This window comes from Erpetoichthys calabaricus, chromosome 6 (assembly GCF_900747795.2).
Source record: "Erpetoichthys calabaricus chromosome 6, fErpCal1.3, whole genome shotgun sequence".
Taxonomy (NCBI): Eukaryota; Metazoa; Chordata; class Cladistia; order Polypteriformes; family Polypteridae; genus Erpetoichthys; species Erpetoichthys calabaricus.
In genome coordinates this window covers 135,741,221-135,762,754 of record NC_041399.2, presented here as the reverse complement: position 1 = coordinate 135,762,754, position 21,534 = coordinate 135,741,221, and the positions used below count along the sequence as shown (strand labels likewise).

The 21,534-nt window shown below is 39.5% G+C and overlaps 1 protein-coding gene across 5 annotated transcripts in view; it reads left to right on the top strand.

Annotated features, from left to right (window-relative positions):
• Positions 1-346: 346 nt before the first annotated feature.
• The window catches only part of relch (RAB11 binding and LisH domain, coiled-coil and HEAT repeat containing), a 240,500-nt gene continuing 219,312 nt past the window's right edge, over positions 347-21,534 (top strand). For all 5 annotated transcript variants that reach the window (XM_051929028.1, XM_051929027.1, XM_051929026.1 and 2 more), the window contains exons 1-7: positions 347-456; positions 568-623; positions 1,956-2,069; positions 4,600-4,791; positions 7,498-7,589; positions 8,969-9,271; positions 10,633-10,708. In XM_051929028.1, the coding sequence (XP_051784988.1) occupies positions 582-623; positions 1,956-2,069; positions 4,600-4,791; positions 7,498-7,589; positions 8,969-9,271; positions 10,633-10,708 (819 nt within the window). In that variant the 5' untranslated portion in view covers positions 347-456; positions 568-581. The remainder of the gene's footprint in view (positions 457-567; positions 624-1,955; positions 2,070-4,599; positions 4,792-7,497; positions 7,590-8,968; positions 9,272-10,632; positions 10,709-21,534) is intronic.

Here is a 21,534-nt window from a genome sequence, read left to right as displayed (position 1 = left end):
TTACATAGCACCCTCCTAATATTTTAAAGTCTTCCTGTGCAGTTTTCTACTTAGAATTGATTTGAAGATGCCTTAAGTATCAGCTTTCTGCATTTTGGTACAGTTAAGAAGTTAAGCCAAAAATCTATCAAGAGAGCTTGTTGTAGAAAGTATGGAGAAAACGTCAAATGTCTGATTTGAGTAGCTGTTTGCTGCATGAGTTCACAGATTTCATAGTATGCATGTATTCTATTTTTGTTTTGCTTTGATTTTTTGTTCTTAAATGGTATCCTTTATTCTTACTTTTCATCTTTTTCATGCCCATCCTTGTTTTTATTTTATTTTTTTTTTTGTTTCCTTTTCTTGGTTGGATGCCTGTGTGTGTTTAACCCACTCCCTGTCCAGTCCTGGAGTTTGAACTGCGGAAAGCCAAGGACACCATTCAGGCCCTCCGTGCCAACTTGACTCAGGCAGCAGGTGCCGTACAATATACTTTTACTTCTTCAGTCTTTCTGCTTTGAACACTACTCCCATGCTTGTGTCACTGATTGTCAGATGCGTGCAAACAGCTGTGTTTTCTTATTGCAGAGAGTGAAGTTCCTATGCAGGAACGAAAGAATTACAAATCAAGTCCTGAAATTCAAGTAAGTGCAATATTCATGTCTTCTTTTTGAAGCTAAATTTTTAAAAATTTGGCCACAAAAAATTTATTTAAACTAGTAAGAGCTGCATCTCCATGCAGTATGTTTAAAAATAAATTAATCGTAACCTGTTTAAACATTAAAAAGACAATTCCATATCAGTTATTGCTGTAAATGTGAAAATTTGTCCATTTGCTGTTGCAGCAGATAGGAGGAGATATTTTGATAATGACAGTTTACTGACAGTTTCCCTTTGGTATTTAATTTGTGTTATTAAACTGCACATGCATACATTATTTACAATGACAAATTTCATGCAATAAGTCTCTATGCAATTCAAATTCATATGTAACTTAACAGTCTAATCGGAAATCATTAAATTTATTGTACTGTCATAGAAAATAGAGAGTAACATCATAATAAGATGTTGTTTGACATGCACTTTATTTGATATTAAGATGATATTGTGAGTCTGTTCTCAGTTAAATACAATATATACAATATCCATTTGTCTCTAGCCTATCTTTTAAAGAAACAATATCTTGAGAATTAAGCACTTGAAAATTTAATGAATCATGAATTTAAAGATTTTTTTAAAAGTCTTCCAGCTCTTTTTCCCATAAGCCCTTCATTCATGTTTTATCCAGATATAGGAATGGCATCATGAAGAGCAATGCAGGAGCGAAGTGCCATTTTATTGCAGAGCTCATTCACACCAATACAGAGTTCTCATTTAGTTTCACCATTCAGTCTGACGTGCATGTCTTTGTGCATATTGAATGTAAATATGTATTGCCTTGTCATGCTGTATTGTTTGTTGCATTATTATCTCTGATGTTTATATTGCAACAAAGAGAACTCTTACCTGTTTCAAATATTGTCATAAATTTTGTATATTTAATGCCTTTTGACAAGTTGCTTTAGCGTATTGACAGAACTGACAAAAACGGAAATAAAAATGTGCTTGTTTATCTGTACTTTCATGTTCACATGCATAGGAAAAGAGAAATGTCTGGTCTTCTGCAGCTACTCTTGTTATTGTACATAAACTGTAGTAACCAATTTCCCATTCAGATACCTGATAACCTGCACCCTTAAGTTGGTGACTTGGTTTTTTCTTGCTTCCCAGTTACCTAAGCGGTAAACCTCTGTTTCATATGATTTTGTTTTTCTTTACCTATAGGTAATGCTTCAGATCTCTTCACAGTCTTCCCCCTATTTAAAATTTGATCATTCTAATTAATTATCTTTTGTGAAACTTTTTTTTTGTTGACTTTTTATGCTGTTACAATGTGAATGATTATTCTACAGTCGAATTGTAATATTTCTTTACAGGAGCCCATCAAACCTCTGGAGAAAAGAGCACTGAACTTTCTTGTTAATGAGTATTTGTTGAAAAATAATTATAAACTCTCATCAATTACGTTTTCAGATGAAAATGATGATCAGGTAAGATTTCAAGTTTACATAAAATTTAACTGATTGTAATCAAGTCAGCACATTGACTTAAAAATGCAGACAGAAGAAAATCATTCTTACAAGAAAAAAGAATGCTATTGTAAGTCAGACATTCTTAGTCATACTAGTCAACTTTTGAAGGTCTAAATTGTATTAAATTGCACATGTTGAACATGATTGTCTTTTTACCACCCGATTTTATGTTTTCATTAGTGTATATTGTATATTAGTATTGAGAATTAACAGAATTAATATAGATTGTAGTTTTTTTCCCCCCTTAATCTTGGAACAATTAATTGAGTTACATAGTTTTGAGAATGTTATGCTATTAGGAAAGATTTATTTCCCAATCTGTGTTAGCTAGGGCTACCCTGTAATATTTAGAGCACTTACCAACAAATAATGTCATCTTAAAGTGGTTTACCTCTGCTGTTTGGGAGCAATAGTATATTTTGGAGAAATACACATTGGACTAACCACTCTAATGCACAATAGATTGCAGTAACGAGATGGCAGCCTGGTGTGGTATAGCGGGTCTGTGGCTAGACAAGTAGTGGCCTGTTTTAAATAAATAATCCTGCCCCGATAAGGTGAAGACTCCAATTGGGTGCGGAAGTGCGTTTCGCTCAGCAGTTAATTGGGGAACTGGCTTACCATGACACATACATGTGTGGAGGCGGGTGGTTCAGTCAGTCAGTCCAATGATGCTGTGGAAGGAGCGGCTGCTCGTGCCTGTACCCAGATAGGAAGCAGCAGATAAAGGAACCTGCAGGAGAAAGGAAAGGAGAAAAATGGAAGAAGAAAACAAAGGAGGTTAAAGATAGGAGCAGAAAGGCAGGAGTGAGCGAAAGGCAGGAGTGAGCGAGAGCCGGTGCAAGATGAGAGGAAACAGGCAGAATGGAATGGAGCCCCAGGAAGGAGCATGTGGCCAGCGCTTAGAAGGGGGCTGAGGGATCACTCCTGTTGAGCAACCTTGTATCAGGAGTGACAATTATGTTCAGGGTGTGCTCTCGCCAAGAGGAGCCAGCGGTTGACAGTGGTGGGAGGATAGTGCACTCTCTCTGGGAGGAGCCAGCGATTGTCAGTAGTGTGAGCAGAGCAGGGCTCGGTGGCTCCCTGTGGAATACTGTGGGATTGGCAGTGGGGACACAGGCTGGAAAAAAAGGTTGTCTGCACCTGTTGGATTAACGTCTCTCCATGCTGTGGTGCCTGATCAGGGTAAGACAGAGAGACATCAGTTTTAAAAGGAAGGCACCAGGGCTCAGAATAGTAAAGGACACTTTCCTGAATGCGTTCTTAACTTTTAACGTTTTAATTGATTTATTTATTGAGATTTTTAACCTCCACAGACACTTTTTTTTTATGGATTATTTACTAATTAAAATTTTGCACTGTACTTGGTTTTGAAAATTATTTGTTTTGACTGTTTTTAATCTAAGAATTAGAGCACTTTTGCACCTACTCTTTTGCTTTGTGTGTTGTGTCCTCATCTGCTGGCTCATCCCTTGAGTACATTATCAGTGGTAGTGGGTTCAAGTGGCTCCCCAGAAGTACCTGGTAGTGTGGGGCCAACTTGCACCGTCACACCAGGGCATTGTGCATTACGCATTGCTTTAATTCTAAATGCACAGTTTAAACATTTTAAATGTTTCATATTTTAAATGAATTCTAATCATGAAATAATACAGTTGGTATAAATAAAAGTCTTTCATTTTTCGTTAAAGTCATAAAACTAAATATCTGATTTAGTTAAAAAGTTTTGCTTTTATAAGCCAGTTCTTTTTATTGAGAAAATAAAGTAGATTTTTGGAGTCCATTTTTACAATACATTTTGAAAAAGGAGGACTTGTTTCATTCTGCACAACTTTCCCACCCAATGAACTCAAGCTTATATTCACTTAAGATATTAGTAGTTTACAGTACAGGGATGTTTTTAGCAGAATTTATTATAAGCTTGTTTTTTGTTTTGGTGTTTTTATTTTCATGATTATGACTTCTTTTTTAATACAGTATGCAGGTTTTTTGTATTCATTCAAAATATCTATTCATCTTTTGGGGAGTGTGAAGCTTTAGTTTTATGTTACTAAACATGGACTTAGTTGTTATTACTAAGTATGCATACACACACACACTTACTTTTTGATGTACTGAAAAATTTAAAAGACAGACAAATAATAAAGTAATTTGAAAAGGAATTCTAGAACCTGATTAAAATACTATGATAAAGCCAGATGAGCTCTTTTGATCATTTTGTGTCCTTGTTACTTATGACTGTTTTACTGCATTACAAAAAGGCTTATATAGAGTGTCAGTTTTTGTAGCTGTGTTCATATCCAATCACTAATGTATAATTCGACTTTTCCTGCAGGTTTCTTCAAAATAACATGCCCATTTTGATTATTTTAAGGAGTATTATATTTTTGTGTTTTTTTAATAAATACAGAAAAATACATTTTTATGTGTCGTATATTTTCATTATGGCAGTAGTTATGCTTATTTTCTCTAATTTTTGTTTTTATAGGACTTTGAGCTGTGGGATGATGTTGGATTGAATATTCCAAAGCCACCAGACCTGTTACAGCTTTATCGAAACTGTGGGAACCATGTTATTTCTTCTAAAGGTGTTGTGGACATTGCTGTAGGAGTAGAGATAGAAGACCTTCAGCCACCCTGCACCATTAATCAGGATTCATTTCCCAAAGAGCAAGTGCAGGTATTGAAATGCACAACTGCTATAAAAAATCATTTTGATCATCAGCATTTGAGCCCCACAGAAATAAGTGACGTTAGCTGAAATCCTAAACCGAGAATTTACCTATTACAGGTTTTTGTATTGGTAGTTTTCTGTAAATATTTGGAAGAAAGCATGTGAATTTTTGAAAATTGGCAGTTTTGATTATGTGTAAAATTTCTTACTCTTGTAAGATGGTTTAAAATAGGAACCTTGTTTTCCATAACAGATTTTTTTCTTGACTGGAAAAACAAACTATTAGGTTTAGGTTTAAAAGGTAGGTTCTTTTTGGAAGATGAAATAAATGAGCTAGACTTTGTATACAGTGCATCCGGAAAGTATTCACAGCACATCACTTTTTCCACATTTTGTTATGTTACAGCCTTATTTCAAAATGGATTAAATTCATTTTTTCCTCAGAATTCTACACAACACCCCATAATGACATTGTGAAAAAAAGTTTACTTGAGATTTTTGCAAATTTATTAAAAATAAAAAAATTGAGAAAGCACATGTACATAAGTATTCACAGCTTTTGCCATGAAGCTCAAAATTGAGTTTTCCCTGATCATCCTTGAGATGTTTCTGCAGCTTAATTGGAGTCTACCTGTGGTAAATTCAGTTGATTGGACATGATTTGGAAAGGCACAAACCTGTCTGTATAAGGTCCCACAGTTGACAGTTCATGTCAGAGCACAAACCAAGCATGAAGTCAAAGGAATTGTCTGTAGACCTCAGAGACAGGATTGTCTCAAGGCACAAATCTGGGGAAGGTTACAGAAAAACTTCTGCTGCTTTGAAGGTCCCAATGAGCACAGTGGCCTCCATCATCCGTAAGTGGAAGAAGTTCGAAACCACCAGGACTCTTCCTAGAGCTGGCTGGTCATCTAAACTGAGCGATCGGGGGAGAAGGGCCTTAGTCAGGGAGGTGACCAAGAACCTAATGGTCACTCTGTCAGAGCTCCAGAGGTCCTCTGTGGAGAGAGGAGAACTTTCCAGAAGGACAACCATCTCTGCAGCAATCCACCAATTAGGCCTGTATAGTAGAATGGCCAGACGGAAGCCACTTCTTAGTAAAAGGCACATGACAGCCCGTCTGGAGTTTGCCAAAAGGCACCTAAAGGACTCTCAGACCATGAGAAAGAAAATTCTCTGGTCTGATGAGACAAAGATTGAACTCTTTGGTGTGAATGCCAGGCGTCACGTTTGGAAGAAACCAGGCACCGGTCATCACCAGGCCAATACCATCCCTACAGTGAAGCATGGTGGTGGCAGCATCATGCTGTGGGGATGTTTTTCAGCGGCAGGGACTGGGAGACTAGTCAGGACAAAGGGAAAGATGACTGCAGTAATGTACAGAGACATCCTGGATGAAAACCTGCTCCAGAGCGCTCTTGACCTCAGACTGGGGCGACAGTTCATCTTTCAGCAGGACAACGACCCTAAGCACACAACCCAGATATCAAAGGAGTGGCTTCAGGACAACTCTGTGAATGTCCTTGAGTGGCCCAGCCAGAGCCCAGACTTGAATCCGATTGAACATCTCTGGAGAGATCTTAAAATGGCTGTACACCGATGCTTCCCATCCAACCTGATGGAGCTTGAGAGGTGCTACAAAGAGGAATGGGTGAAACTGGCCAAGGATAGGTGTGCCAAGCTTGTGGCATCATATTCAAAAAGACTTGAGGCTGTAATCTGCCAAAGGTGCATCGACAAAGTATTAAGCAAAGGCTGTGAATACTTATGTATATGTGATTTCTCAGTTTTTTTTATTTTTAATAAATTTGCAATAACCTCAAGTAAACTTTTTTCATGTTGTCATTATGGGGTGTTGTGTGTAGAATTCTGAGGAAAAAAATGAATTTAATCCATTTTGGAATAAGGCTGTAACATAACAAAATGTGGAAAAAGTGATGCGCTGTGAATACTTTCCGGATGCACTGTACATTCTTAAACAACAAATGTCAAATGTTTAGCAGCACTTTGGTCACTGGGCTTTTGCCATTCATTTCCTGTGATCTTAATCTGAATCCAGAGAAGGTGGCATAAAATTACAATAGGAACAACAACATGTTTGTCTTGTATGTTTATTGCTTCTGTATGTATCTATCTCTAAAGCTTTCCCTGTCACCAAATTACAAATTAGATCCACTTTTCTGCTCTCATAATGACAGACCTTGGTAATAAACAAGTTAAGGTTGATATTAATTAAAAATTTAAAGTTTGCTAATACAAAACAATAGCATAGATATCTCTACATCCTTGACCAGTTAGCATTGTTGAGAGAATAATCAGCCAGCCAACTTTCTTCAGGCCTTACCCACCATTATATCCAATAGTCAAGAAGGATCAAGACTTTATGCAGTGCCAGTTTCATCACTCACTTTTCATAGTTACCTGCACAGTTATTAGATGTCATTTGCTTTGTAACATGACTTATCTCACTAGTGTTTCATCAAATGTGCTAAAAATGTAATTTAAGCATGGCCTTTAAAAATGTTTTTTTTTTTTGTTTGTTTTGTTTTTTTTGCTTAGCGAGCTTTCTTTCATGATATTGTTTTAAAAGTATTCAATAAATTAATAGCAAACTGTCATCATTCAGTGCATTATTTATATAAACTAAACATTGTTTCCTGATTTAGTTCAAGAAATTAAAGTATTTATTTGTGCATATCTCTTTACTTCCAGCAAACAGCACTCATTGAAGAACTTGAATATCAGATAAGTCTTTTGAACAGTGAGAAGCAGTCTTTGGCTGATCAGATGAAAAATCTTCAAAGGTAATCTGTGAATATGAAAGTCTGTTTTTGGTTTCAGCATAAAATTATATTTCGTAGTATTCAGTTTGAATTAAACTTTCAGCTATATGTACTATCTACTTATTTTTAAACCTAAACGCACTCTTCATTTTATCAGTTACATGTATAGTGTAATCAGTGAATTACTGCAGTCATTTGAATTAGAATGTATGGAAGATGACTTTAGCAGTAAATAACACATTTTTTAATGTACCTATATATTCAGAGAAATAACAGAAAAAAATGTAAATTCTTATTTTCAGTATGAGGAATGCAGTCATTTGTGCAATATTAATATTATTTCTCATTTTATTTTATTTTTTTCTTACCATGAATTTTTTTTTTTTTTTTCTGTTTTAACATAATGTAGGTGTTAGAACATAAGCAGTATCAATACTTACAGAATACCTGGCTTAAGTTATGGAAATCTGCATATAATTGTTAAGTTCATTATAGCCAGACATGTTCACAAAAATGTATTTTTTTGTTTTGCTAGATAAGATTCTTTAAACTTGTTTTAAAATATGTAACTATTGTGAAATAGATTTTTTATATGTGAAAAGTAACTGGGCTCTGAAAGTTCTTTTAAAGACACCAAATGACAGATGAAGCAATACCTCATTTCAAACTAAATTGTAATTTTGTGAAAATTTCCTGCTAAAACAAACGAACTAGAAGGCAGGGTTAGGTGGTGGTAGAGATAATTATCCTCAGCATTTAAGGCACATCTAATTATGTCCATAACAAGAAATTGATTTTATTTCTGCTTGTGGAATTTTCTTTTGTTTACTTTTTTGAAATATCTAGCATATGTATGAAGTCAGTGTGGCTGCAAGAAGGGCAGAAAAAAGGTAAATTTTATTCTCACACTGAAAAAAGACAAGAAGATTAGCTGTGTCTTCTCGTGGCTTCTCATGGAGCTGACTTATTTTTATTGAGGATGAATGACTAAAGATTAAAATATCAAAAGGTTTTCAGAAACATTGCAGCTTTAAGAAAATGCTCCCAGATTCACTGTCCTCAGCTTCTTCATTTAGCAAGACGTTGACTCTAAACACACTACCAATACAATCAAGAGAATTCAGAAAAGAGAAAAATCCTATACTGGTCAAGCTAATCTCATTTATATTAAACAAACAAACAAAAAAATGAGCTGTAAATGGCTACAGCCATCCCAAAATGTAAAACAGTGTTTTGTTACAATATGTCAAGTCACAGGTTTGACATATTTTATGCTACTGGTTTACTAAATTAAGTCGGCTTATTTGGCAAGAGCAATAATGGTATTAATTGAATACTGTTCCTAACCACTAATATTATAATTATTTTTAATTTGTATCTATTATCTTTTATTTTTTCAGTGAGATTGAATTCCTCAAGAATAATCACCTTATGTCTACTTTAACTGTGTTGGAATCAGCGAAGCATGCATTGGACCAAGTGCCTCAAACTGTTCCAGTGGGTAATGGACAATATGTAGAAATTACAGGCTCTGACACTGTCAGCAGGACTACACACCAAGAAAACTGTGCTACTTCTTTAGTGTCAAACACTACAGCAGACTCTGAATGCCCTTCTACAGAAACACAGTCTCCACACTACACAAATATAAGACATCAGACAACTTTGAGTAAAGAACCTGTACAGTTTGATAAATCAAACAGGTAAGCGTTTTCAGTTTTGCTTTTTACCTGTGATTGTTTATTTTTATTTTTACATTAATATTATGCAGCTGAATATATCATTTTGCTTTCCTGGTAATCTTTTAGTTTTTTAAAATACCATTGTAGACTATCCCTGTAAATTATGACATCATTTTTATAAACTGGACACGGTAATGCATTACCTAGTATTTCTGCTTCCCAGCTCCAGGAAGCCTAGTTTGAATTCCAATCCTGTTATTGTCAGTGGTAAGTGGGCATGTTATCGCCATATCTGAGTTTTTTCCAGGTACTAAAGTTTTGCAAACATACTCCAAAGATGTGCATTTTTAATTAATGGTGGACTTCAAATTGGACCTGCTCTTGTAAGTAAATGAGGTTGAGCTTGAGTGCACCCTGTGATGGACTGGACCTTCAATTTCTGATTTTTGTAATACTTGAAGGGAGACATATAGCCCCACATACCCTCATGTCCTTGAAGTAATTGGCACAATTTCATTGGCTCTGGACCTTACTTAATCCTATATGTGTCAAAAATAGTTCTGCTTCCTGAGATGTGTGTTTTAATTTAATGTGGAAAATTTCAATATGCTGTCCTTGTGAAATATACCCAGTTTCCCTGTAACTCTGTAATTTTAAAGAAAAAGTAAAGCATACAAATTAACATTGGTGAATTTTCTCTTTTTATCTTCTTTTGAAGTGGTTCTAATATGTTAATCTTTTATTTGCTGTTTCAATTAACACAGCAGAGTTCATCTTAATGAGCTTAAAATAATGAAGGCAATTGAATGAAAATGTAGTACAGTAGAACCTCAACTTTTACAAGTGAATTTTGGGCAAAATAAATATTATGCAAAGTGGTTACAGAACATAAGAGGAAAAGAAAAGCCAAAATAAAAATCTTCATGGTAATGTTATTTCTTACATGGTACAGTTTCGGTTTGGCAACGTAGTGCAAGAAAGGGGTAAATACGTACCACCATTTTTCTCATTCTATTTCGGTTACTGTAGCATGAGAAGAAGTGAGACATGCTCCTTCATTTATTCTTGTTTTGCGTCTTGGCGTGTAGGGGCTTGAGGAAAAAAAATCATGTTTTCTCTTTGAGAACCGATTTCAGTTTTTTAAAATTTGTTTTCTGTTGTATTACTTTAATTTATATACCTAAGAGACAGATTATCACAGTTGCTTTGTAAAAGTCATTTTTAAAAAATAATAAAAACCTTTAAATTTTAACTTAACAAGTATAATTAGAGGTGTAAATTCTGATGGAAAACAACAAATATTCATTAATATGTAAACTGACCAAACTGATTACTCTGTATCCCTGCACCCCCCCAAATTCTGTCTATCTCTCTATACACAGGAAACTGGCTCCTGCATTCCATCAAGCGCTGCTGTCCTTCTGTCGCATGTCAGCTGACAGTCGTTTAGGCTCTGAGGTAAGATGAATATTCATGAATGAGACCTAAATAAACCTGTCATTGTCAGCCTGTTAAGAAGGTAAAAGAAATTATTGCGAGCTTTTGATGACACAAAAAACACTGTACAACAATTTTTTTGAAAAGGCTTGCTTCCTGAAAAGTTTTTGCTGATTGTGACAGGTACCTACTGGGTATGCACAAATATAGTTTTGGTTGAACTGCATCACGTAGGAACTCTGAGAAATATACATTTATATGTTTACTGACAATAATATATTTAGTCATGTTTATGCTTCGCATAAGCTGTTAAATTCAACAGAATGAAAAGTGTTTTGCTCCTGATTTTCTTTTGTATTCAATGTTTGGTGCATCATGTTGCAGTGTCCAACAGTAGTCAGCAAGCATTGACGGTTTCTAGTTGCCCTGGTATCGTTTCTCCCTCGTAGCAATGTCGTGGTGAAACCTTTCACCGTGTTTGTCACTGACAGCACCGTGATTTGTAGGGAAGAAGTCCAAGTGTGAGTGGAGGAAATGAATCTTGAGTGACATGTTGCACTTCATTGTCTTGTATGCCTTGAGAAGTTTGTCTACTTGCTGAATGTAGTTTGGGGCTCTGTAATTGCCCAGAAAATTGTCAACAACGTCTTTGAAGGCTTTCCAGGCATTTTTTTCTGGCCCAGCTAACAGATCTTCAAACCGCTTGTCACTCATAACATGTCTGATCTGGGGGCCAACAAAAATGCCCTCTTTGATCTTGGTGTCAGTTATTCTTGGGAATATCTGTCTTAAATAACAAAAACCTTTGCCTTACTTGTTCAGTGCTTTCACAAAATTCTTCAGGAGTCCCAGTTTTATGTGGGTAAAAATATCTTTGCCGGGTCGACAAGCAATTCATGTGCCACATTTTTCTGTCCTGGACCTAATTTTTTATGGTGCCACCTCCCTGGCGTAGACGGACAGCAACCACTTTGCACTGGGCACCGGGGTCATCTGTGGTGGTTGAATGAGACTTGCAGATGGCTCAGCACCCAATGTGATGAACTTGGACAACGCAAACATGTACATTTTGGATCGCAACATCCAGGAACTGGTGTGCTCCTCGAGCAGATATCTGCGCAGCCGGTTGGCCCCGTTGCCCAGCGTCTGCTCACGCATCTGCCAGATGAGCTTTTTGTCGCAGGATAACCTGTGTTAGAGAGAACGGATGTTAGGACTGCCCATGTGTGCCTGTCTACCTGTGGAGAGTTGACACAGCAATCGGAAACTCTTTGTCTGATCTGTAAGTCAGGATAGCTGGAAACTCATCCCGGTGGATATGGTGCAGCTGATCCAAGACCTCCTGTGACCAGCCTGCCACCTTCTTTCTGCAGCGCCGGCACTCCAGGTACTCCGTGGCCGTAAAGTACCATCCGTCTGTGTCCAGGACCCTCCGGACAGTCCTGTAGAGTCCGGCTCCCGTATACCTGTGGCTGTACGCCGTGCAGGAGAGCTTGTAGCCCCACATGCGGTAGTACATCCACAGGAAGAACGGGAGCTGAAAAAAAGGTGTTGGGGGCTGGAGGTGCATGTTGCGGGGGCTGGGAGGATGCCACCAAAGGCGAAGGTTGGAGGTCAGCACAGGCTTTCCGTCCTTTCCCGTGGTGAAAAGGACCTGGCTTACCCACACGTGCTGTTCTTTAGGAAGTGAGGTCCTCTAGCCCTTGGGCAAAAGTAGCTGTGTGTGTGTGTGTGTGTGTGTAAGAGAGAGAGAGACAGACAGACAGAAAGAGAGACAGCATGAGCAAGAGAAAAAGAAACAAAAAGAATCAGACCGGCCCTGTTCCTTTCCTGGCAATGGCATTCAAAGAAACACATCCTTTTAACTCGCCTCTCTCCTGGCTACAGACAGCGTTTGCAAAGGCCGCTTTTCCGGATCAGCCATCGGTTGGGAGCACTGGGATGGCACGGGCCCTCCAGTGGTTGCAGACCGGGTGGTAGATGCTGGAGAAGGTTGTTTACAAATTCAAACAAATAACAGGTTAAACAGAAAAAGTGAATGAACCACCACCAGTTTCCATGGGTGGCTGTGTCAGTTACCAGCCTCCAACTCCATGCTGGCGGATAGCAGCACGTCATCAGGAATCTCGACGACAGAGGCTGCTGCAGAGAGAGAGGCGGTGGGGGCAACAGTGGTGGTTTTGGGAAGAGAGGAGGTTCCTGTTGCCTTCGCCTCATCTCTCTGCCGCACATACAGCTGGAGTGCATGCATCCTGGTTCTGACTTTGGTGGTCTGGCACTGGAGCCATTTGATGTAACTGCGTTGGGGTACAAAACCGGGAACAGTAACTGGTGAACAAATGGAAGCAGGGTCCCACTACCTTGCTGTGCCCTTCCCCTCAGACCCCACCCAAAAGTCTCTCACCTCTTGGCCTCCTTATCTTCTGCATCATAAAGGGCCTGAAACGTCAGGTGTTCACCGAAGCTGACGAGCCTCTTGCCCTCGTCCAGGGGCCTGGACAACCCATCTCTCTCCCGTCGATGACGGATCTCCGTCTTTACTTCGGGAAAGAGCCAGGCATAGGACTCCAGGGCGTTCTTATTGCTCGCCAGCGGGCTATCCAACACCTGGCCATCTTTGCGTTCCCACTGGTGGGTTGCCAACACCATGATAGCATAGCCGAGGTCATGGGTCAGCAACCATTTAAAAGTTTGACCCTGGTGCTGTCCAAACTGGAGCTTGCTGGCGCTGCGCACCAGCTTGGAGTCCCCGGGGTCACCACCTGCTGCTCGCACGCGTTTCCTGGCAAGCTTCCTCACCATCTCGGCCGACTTCACCCCGGACGGCACAGAGCGTTTCCTGGCAAGCTTCCTGACCATCTCGGCCAACTTCACCCTGGACGGCATAGAGCCGCTCAGGCTGTATGCCTTGGCGACCTGGATCACCACGGCGGAGGCCTTGAGGGTCAGTTCACCGGGGGTCTCACGGCATGGGGTTCAAGCCGGATAAATTAGATAAAGCAAGAGAAAGTTACGGTTCCACTCCAAAGTTTTACAACACCTGTTTTTCTTCAAATGTAACCAGCTGGAATGCAATGAGCAACCTAAAAAGGATCAGCAGGAAACTGGCAGACATTTACATTTAAAGTTTAGGTTACCAAAAACTGAAATTAAAAAAAATTTCAGAATATTACAAATTGGCATTCGGGGAACAACTAATAGGTTACAACCTACATACTGTATAGTCTGCACCAAGCGACGTGGGCTCCAACAGAGATAAAGAGTAATTGAGCATGCAAAAAGGAAAAAAACGAACAAGGGAACAACAGGATGATAAACCACCAACAAATTCTATATGCACCAAGCCCAATATTCCAAAAAGGTTTTTATTTATTTATTTATTTTAATTAACCTTTGTGTTATTTAACCTATGTATACTTACACGTCAACCCCGCAAGTGATGTTGGGTCTATTAAAACAATGCAATCAACCAGTATCTATACTAATAAAAGGCAAAGCCCTCACTCACTGACTCACTCATCACTAATTCTCCAACTTCCCGTGTAGGTAGAAGGCTGAAATTTGGCAGGCTCATTCCTTACAGCTAGCTTACTTACAAAAGTTAAGCAGGTTTCATTTCGAAATCCTACACGTAACGGTCATAACTGAATCCTACTTAAGTACATATATACGTCCATAGCCTGCAGCTCGGTCACCGTGCGAGGCGGGGTTTTGTCCTGCATCCCCCGGCCTCCCACGTAGTTGGCTGCCTGCCTATATTGCGTCCCCCATCCCCACGCCTCCCATGTAGTATTTTGCATGTTTGGAGAACCGCCAATGCCTCTTAAACATCTCAGATTCACAGGTGACGATTTGAGTAGTGGACACTTTGATGGTTATGAATGTTTCAACTCTCAAAAGCTGGATGCGAAGTTATCGATGAAACCGGTCGTATGCTTACAACGCTTGAAGGATGCCGAATGTCACTTCAACACAACAAGTCCTGCAAATTACTAACGTAATTGAAACAAACCATGAAACTCAAACCGATTATGACAGCAGAGATCCAAGCTGTGAGAAAACAGTAAAAAGGAGGCATGTCAGACGTCGTGGTACATTTTCTGATGCAGCTAGATGGAAACAACTTCGTGACGATGCTGCCAAATACTCACAGAAAAATCCACAAGTTAATAGACACGCTGTCACTAAATACTCGCAGGCAAATCCACAAGTTCATAGAGACGCTGTCGCTAAATATTTGCAGGCAAATCCACAAGTTAATAGAGGCACTGCCGCTAAATATTTGCACGCAAATCCACAAGTTAATAGAGCTTCTGTTTCTATGTACGATCCCAATAACAAAAAGCAGCTCATACAAAAACAACAGGTTTGGCTCAAAAAAGCCGATTGTGGATTTGCGTACAGCCACCGAAACTTTGTAACGGCACGAGACTTCAGGTCACGTGTCTGCAAAAGAACCTAATTGAGGCAACTATTTTTACTGGCAGTGGCATGGGGGAAGAGAGTTTTTATTCCTCGCATCCCTGTTATACCCTCTAATCTCCCATTTCAATTCAAACGCCTCCAATTTCCAGTATAAGTCTCAGGGACAAACCCTACAAAAGGTTGGCATTGATTTGAGGCAAGATTGCTTTTCACATGGCCAACTGTACGTTGCATGCTTAACACTAGAATTACCAGAGCCTACGAAAAAACTCGTAAATCCGTCCCACCTTAAATCGCGTCTTAAATCTGTTTGCACCTCTCCGCCAGAGTCCTTTGTCATCTAAATGTGCTGATAAAGCTACTAGCAGCCAGCTATTCCATCCCCCCACCGACTTAGAATGAACTTCTCTCCTAGCTCAAGCCTTGCCTTGATTTGATTACCTGGGATTGAAGTGGAGTTTTACAGTGGAAATAATTCTAGCGTTATTTGGAATACACGCATTTCATGTGTGTTCCATTTCTATAGTTGGCTGTGCAAACACATTTTTAAAACAGAAACGTTTTTCATATTCTAATAGTAAATGACAAAATGTAGGCATAAACCATATAACATATGAAGCCTGAAGTCCATATATCAAAGAAACACTTTCACAAAAGGTACAAATAAAAGAACACGTGCGCCTTCATTCAAAAAAAAAAAAAAAAAAAAAAAAAGCCGCGTTAGCATGCCACATTGACACTCTTATTACAACCGCCGCAGTGGCGTAATGATATCAGTGCCTGACTGGGAATCAGAGGGTGGCGAGTTCGATTCCGCACGGCTCCACTTCGAGAAATTAACTGCTCTTATTCTTACAATTTTAGAATAACAATATAAATTTGATTTCAGTCTGTAACAGGCGGTGTAACTTATGATACTGGTAAAGGTTAGCTTTTTTTTTTTTTTTTTTTTAATTCACTTTTCATTCTCGCAGTCGCATTCAGAATCAATCCATACAACCCCATCTGACACAGCTGGTTTCACATAAATAAAAGTGCACTTTTATTCAAGACTATAACCGAAGAATAAAGAAAGCAAGTTACAGTTGGTGGTTGATACGACAGCTTACGTGGTGCAATGCTAAAAACTGCTGATTTCCGATCCGTGCTATATAAAATCATCACATTCAAATATTAACAGTTCCCACACACCCAAGGTCCACCATTCCTACATTTACGACATGTGTACTTGTTGCAGTGTACACACCTCTCTGTGCTATGGTTCCTATTACAGTGAATGAGCACCTGACACTGTACTTTCTTCCCTGGGGGAAGCTGAGGTCTTAGAACGGAAGTTTGTTGATGCTGTATCATCTTTTCTTTTTCCATCGCCTTTTCCTGTAAGAAGCGACGACGAAGTTCCTCTGCAAGGTGAGCCATGAACACTCTTCTTTCCTCAGCGGACCCCGTGCATGCCTTATACAGTACGTGTGCGTTCATCGCTGCTAGGTCAAGGATGTTGTACAACACAGCAACCGGCCACCTGCGTGTTCCTGTGCGCACTGAACAAGCACGCGCCTTCTGGTCCATGATGTCAACGCCACGCTGGGGAAAAAAGAAAGACAAATATATGTGACATTTTGAAGAAATCATTTTATCACCAGAAGAGCACCAGAATACTTCATCACACTAATATTTTTTTCATTAGCATACCTTCATGTGGTTGTAGTCTGTGACCGTGTTTGTTTTTTTTTTTTTTTATCTTGCCCAATCTCCACATCATGGTGCATTGTGCTGAGAATGCAGACAGACTTCATCTTTTTGGGCACATACACTGTCAGCATGGCACTGGGAGATCTAAACACCAGCGTGGAGAATTGTTCGTGTACTGAACTGACTTTAGCTGCAGGTGGAAGTTCCCGTCGCACTTTATTCATGGTGCCAAGCAGAGTTGTATTGCGGTGCAGCAGTCTATTAGCCAGCGAAAGTGACGTGAAGAAGTTGTCTGTTGTTACGGTTCTGCCTTTGTCCAGAAATGGCTCCATAAGCTTTATGACCACAGACTCGGAAAGTCTTTCTCCCGTGGGACGATTGGGATCTTTTCCTAAATAAGGAGTGGCATTGCACATGTACTTTGTCTCCAAATCTGCCGCAATCCAAAAAGGCAGAACCGTAACAACAGACTTCTTCACGTCACTTTCGCTGGCTAATAGACTGCTGCACCGCAATACAACTCTGCTTGGCACCATGAATAAAGTGCGACGGGAACTTCCACCTGCAGCTAAAGTCAGTTCAGTACACGAACAATTCTCCACGCTGGTGTTTAGATCTCCCAGTGCCATGCTGACAGTGTATGTGCCCAAAAAGATGAAGTCTGTCTGCATTCTCAGCACAATGCACCATGATGTGGAGATTGGGCAAGATAAAAAAAAAAAAAAACACAGTCACAGACTACAACCACATTAAGGTATGCTAATGAAAAAAATATTAGTGTGACGAAGTATTCTGGTGCTCTTCTGGTGATAAAATGATTTCTTCAAAATGTCACATATATTTGTCTTTCTTTTTTCCCCAGCGTGGCGTTGACATCATGGACCAGAAGGCGCGTGCTTGTTCAGTGCGCACAGGAACACGCAGGTGGCCGGTTGCTGTGTTGTACAACATCCTTGACCTAGCAGCGATGAACGCACACGTACTGTATAAGGCATGCACGGGGTCCGCTGAGGAAAGAAGAGTGTTCATGGCTCACCTTGCAGAGGAACTTCGTCGTCGCTTCTTACAGGAAAAGGCGATGGAAAAAGAAAAGATGATACAGCGTCAACAAACTTCCGTTCTAAGACCTCAGCTTCCCCCAGGGAAGAAAGTACAGTGTCAGGTGCTCATTCACTGTAATAGGAACCATAGCACAGAGAGGTGTGTACACTGCAACAAGTACACATGTTGTAAATGTAGGAATGGCGGACCTTGGGTGTGTGGGAACTGTTAATATTTGAATGTGATGATTTTATATAGCACGGATCGGAAATCAGCAGTTCTTAACATTGCACCACGCAAGCTGTCGTATCAACCACCAACCTTAACTTGCTTTCTTTATTCTTCGGTTATAGTCTTGAATAAAAGTGCACTTTTATTTATGTGAAACCAGCTGTGTCAGATGGGGTTGTATGGATTGATTCTGAATGCGACTGCGAGAATGAAAAGTGAATTAAAAAAAAAAAAAAAAAAAAAGCTAACCTTTACCAGTATCATAAGTTACACCGCCTGTTACAGACTGAAATCAAATTTATATTGTTATTCTAAAATTGTAAGAATAAGAGCAGTTAATTTCTCGAAGTGGAGCCGTGCGGAATCGAACTCGCCACCCTCTGATTCCCAGTCAGGCACTGATATCATTACGCCACTGCGGCGGTTGTAATAAGAGTGTCAATGTGGCATGCTAACGCGGCTTTTTTTTTTTTTTTTTTTTTTTTTTTGAATGAAGGCGCACGTGTTCTTTTATTTGTACCTTTTGTGAAAGTGTTTCTTTGATATATGGACTTCAGGCTTCATATGTTATATGGTTTATGCCTACATTTTGTCATTTACTATTAGAATATGAAAAACGTTTCTGTTTTAAAAATGTGTTTGCACAGCCAACTATAGAAATGGAACACACATGAAATGCGTGTATTCCAAATAACGCTAGAATTATTTCCACTGTAAAACTCCACTTCAATCCCAGGTAATCAAATCAAGGCAAGGCTTGAGCTAGGAGAGAAGTTCATTCTAAGTCGGTGGGGGGATGGAATAGCTGGCTGCTAGTAGCTTTATCAGCACATTTAGATGACAAAGGACTCTGGCGGAGAGGTGCAAACGGATTTAAGACGCGATTTAAGGTGGGACGGATTTACGAGTTTTTTCGTAGGCTCTGGTAATTCTAGTGTTAAGAGTAAGCTCAGCACACAGCTTGGTCATATTACAACCGGAGGGCCGAACTGACAACATGGTATACAAAGAGATCCTTAACAAATAATTATTTGTATATTTTCCCTCAGTTTAAAAATGTTTACTTTTCTTCTTAACAATTTTAAGGCAGTACTTCGCTGCTGCGAAGCGTGGGTATTTTGCTAGTCTATATATATAATTCACTAAGCAGTCGACCAGGGCACGCAAGACAACCATGGGATATGCATGACATAGCCCCGCCCACCAACTCTTAAGACCATGGGACCATGGCAGGCAAGACAGAGCCATGCCCGCCAACTCACAGCCCCGTCCACCAACAATTCACTAAGCAGCCATGCGTGCCGATGATTTCTGCATGTGTTCAGTCTCTCCCTGTGCAGAGAGAGAGAGAGACACACACACAGGCGCGCAATCATATATATATATATAATTCACTAAGTCCATAGTAAGCAAGACAATTCACTAAGCAGCCGACCATGGCACGCATGACAAAGCCCCGCCCGCCAACTCTAACACTCCTCCCACGTCCATTACCTTCACATTGTTTTCCTTTTATTTCTGATCCCGTTCAACAACTATATGGCAACATCGACTTCTCAACTGTGACTCCGGAACAACTCAGTACACGAGCTATATTAAGCGTCACCAACGAAGATTCGCTACACCTTAATGAACAAGTACTGAAACTTATCCCTACCAACAAAGTAACTTTCACCAGTGTTGCCTCCATCGTCACAGACGATCTCGCAGATCAAGTTTCATTCCCCGAAGAATTTCTTAACAGTCTTACTCCCACTGGCATGCCTCCGCATAAACTCAAAATTAAAATAGGTTCAGTCGTCCTGCTTTCCAGAAACCTCATGCCAGCAAGAAGTCTCTGTGATGAGCTCCTACCTCACAAACTGTCCCTATTCCCTGGATATCCCTGACCCCATCAGATTCAAATTTGCCTTTTACTTTTACACGGAGACAATTTCCTGTTAGATTGGCCTTTGCAATGACAATTAATAAGGCACAGGGGCAAACTTTCAAAACGATATGCCTATATCTGCCAAAACCAGTTTTCAGTCACGGACAATTGTATGTTGTTCTCTCCAGAGTTCCATCTTTTCATTCACTCAGTCATATCCACAAACCCACCCCATTTGGACAACTGTGTCGTTCAGGAAGTGTTCACTCATCAATAAATAATTATGCGGCATATGCTACGCCGCAGGTTAGCTAGTGTCAATTAAAGAAAGAAACCTGTGTTTTAAGAGGAACACTGCCACTACAAACAAAGACTCATGTAGGAACACTAGTGGCAGCCATGGTAAGGGATACCAGAAACAGTTAATTCTGAAAGAGTAAGGGGACACAGACACAAAATAAATAAATAAATAAATAGGATGGTTAGTAATACAGTAAACCCTCATTTATCATGGTTCCAGACTCTACCGTGATAAATGAATTTCCGCGAAGTAGGATTCTTTATTTAAAAATCAAATATTTTCGCAGTTTAAGCATAGAAAACCTGTTTATGACCTTCTAAATATGTTTTTTAACATTATTAGAGCCCTCTAGACATGAAATAACACCCTTTAGTCAAAAGTTTAAACTGTGCTCCATGAGAAGACAGAGATGACAGTTCCGTCTCACAATTAAAAGAATGCAAACATATCTTCCTCTTCAAAGGAGTGCGCGTCAGGAGCAGAGAATGTCAGAGAGAGAGCAAAGCAAACAATCAAACCTCAACAGGGCTGTTTGGGCTTATAAGTATGCGAAGCACCGCCGGACAAAGCAGCTGCAAGGAAGGGAACAATGTGAAGGTAGTCTTTTAGCATTTTTTAGAGGATCGTCCATATCCTCTAGGCCAGTGTGCGAACAGCCGCTCTGCTCACGCCCCCTCTGTCAGGGAGGGAGGGAGGGAGAGAGAGAGAATCAAAAATCAATACGTGCTGTTCAGGCTTTCAAGTATGCGCGAAGCACCTTGTGAGAAGCATATCGTATATCATTGAGGAGTTTTATTTAATACGTAATACATGCTCTGGTTGGGTAGCTTCTCAGCCATCTGCCAGTAGCGTCCCTTGCATGAAATCAACTGGGCAAACCAACTGAGGAAGCATGTACCAGAAATTAAAAGACCCATTGTCTGCAGAAATTCATGAACCAGCAAAAAATCTGTGATATATGTTTAGATAGATAGATAGATAGATATGCTTACATTTAAAATCCGCGATAGAGTGAAGCCGCGAAAGTCAAAGCGCGATATAGCGAGGGATCACTGTACTAGTCCTGACTTTTTTTTTTAAGGCCTTTAATACTATTACAACTACCTTATTACACTGCAATTTGCTGTTGTTAGCATTATTATTATTAACAAACATAATTATAATGCAATTCTATCCAGACTATTTACAGATATTTATATTACTGAAACCAATTTGCTAAAAAGAAAAAAGAGTACTTTAGTGAATATGTACAAAACACAAAAATTCTCATTATATTAAACTACACCT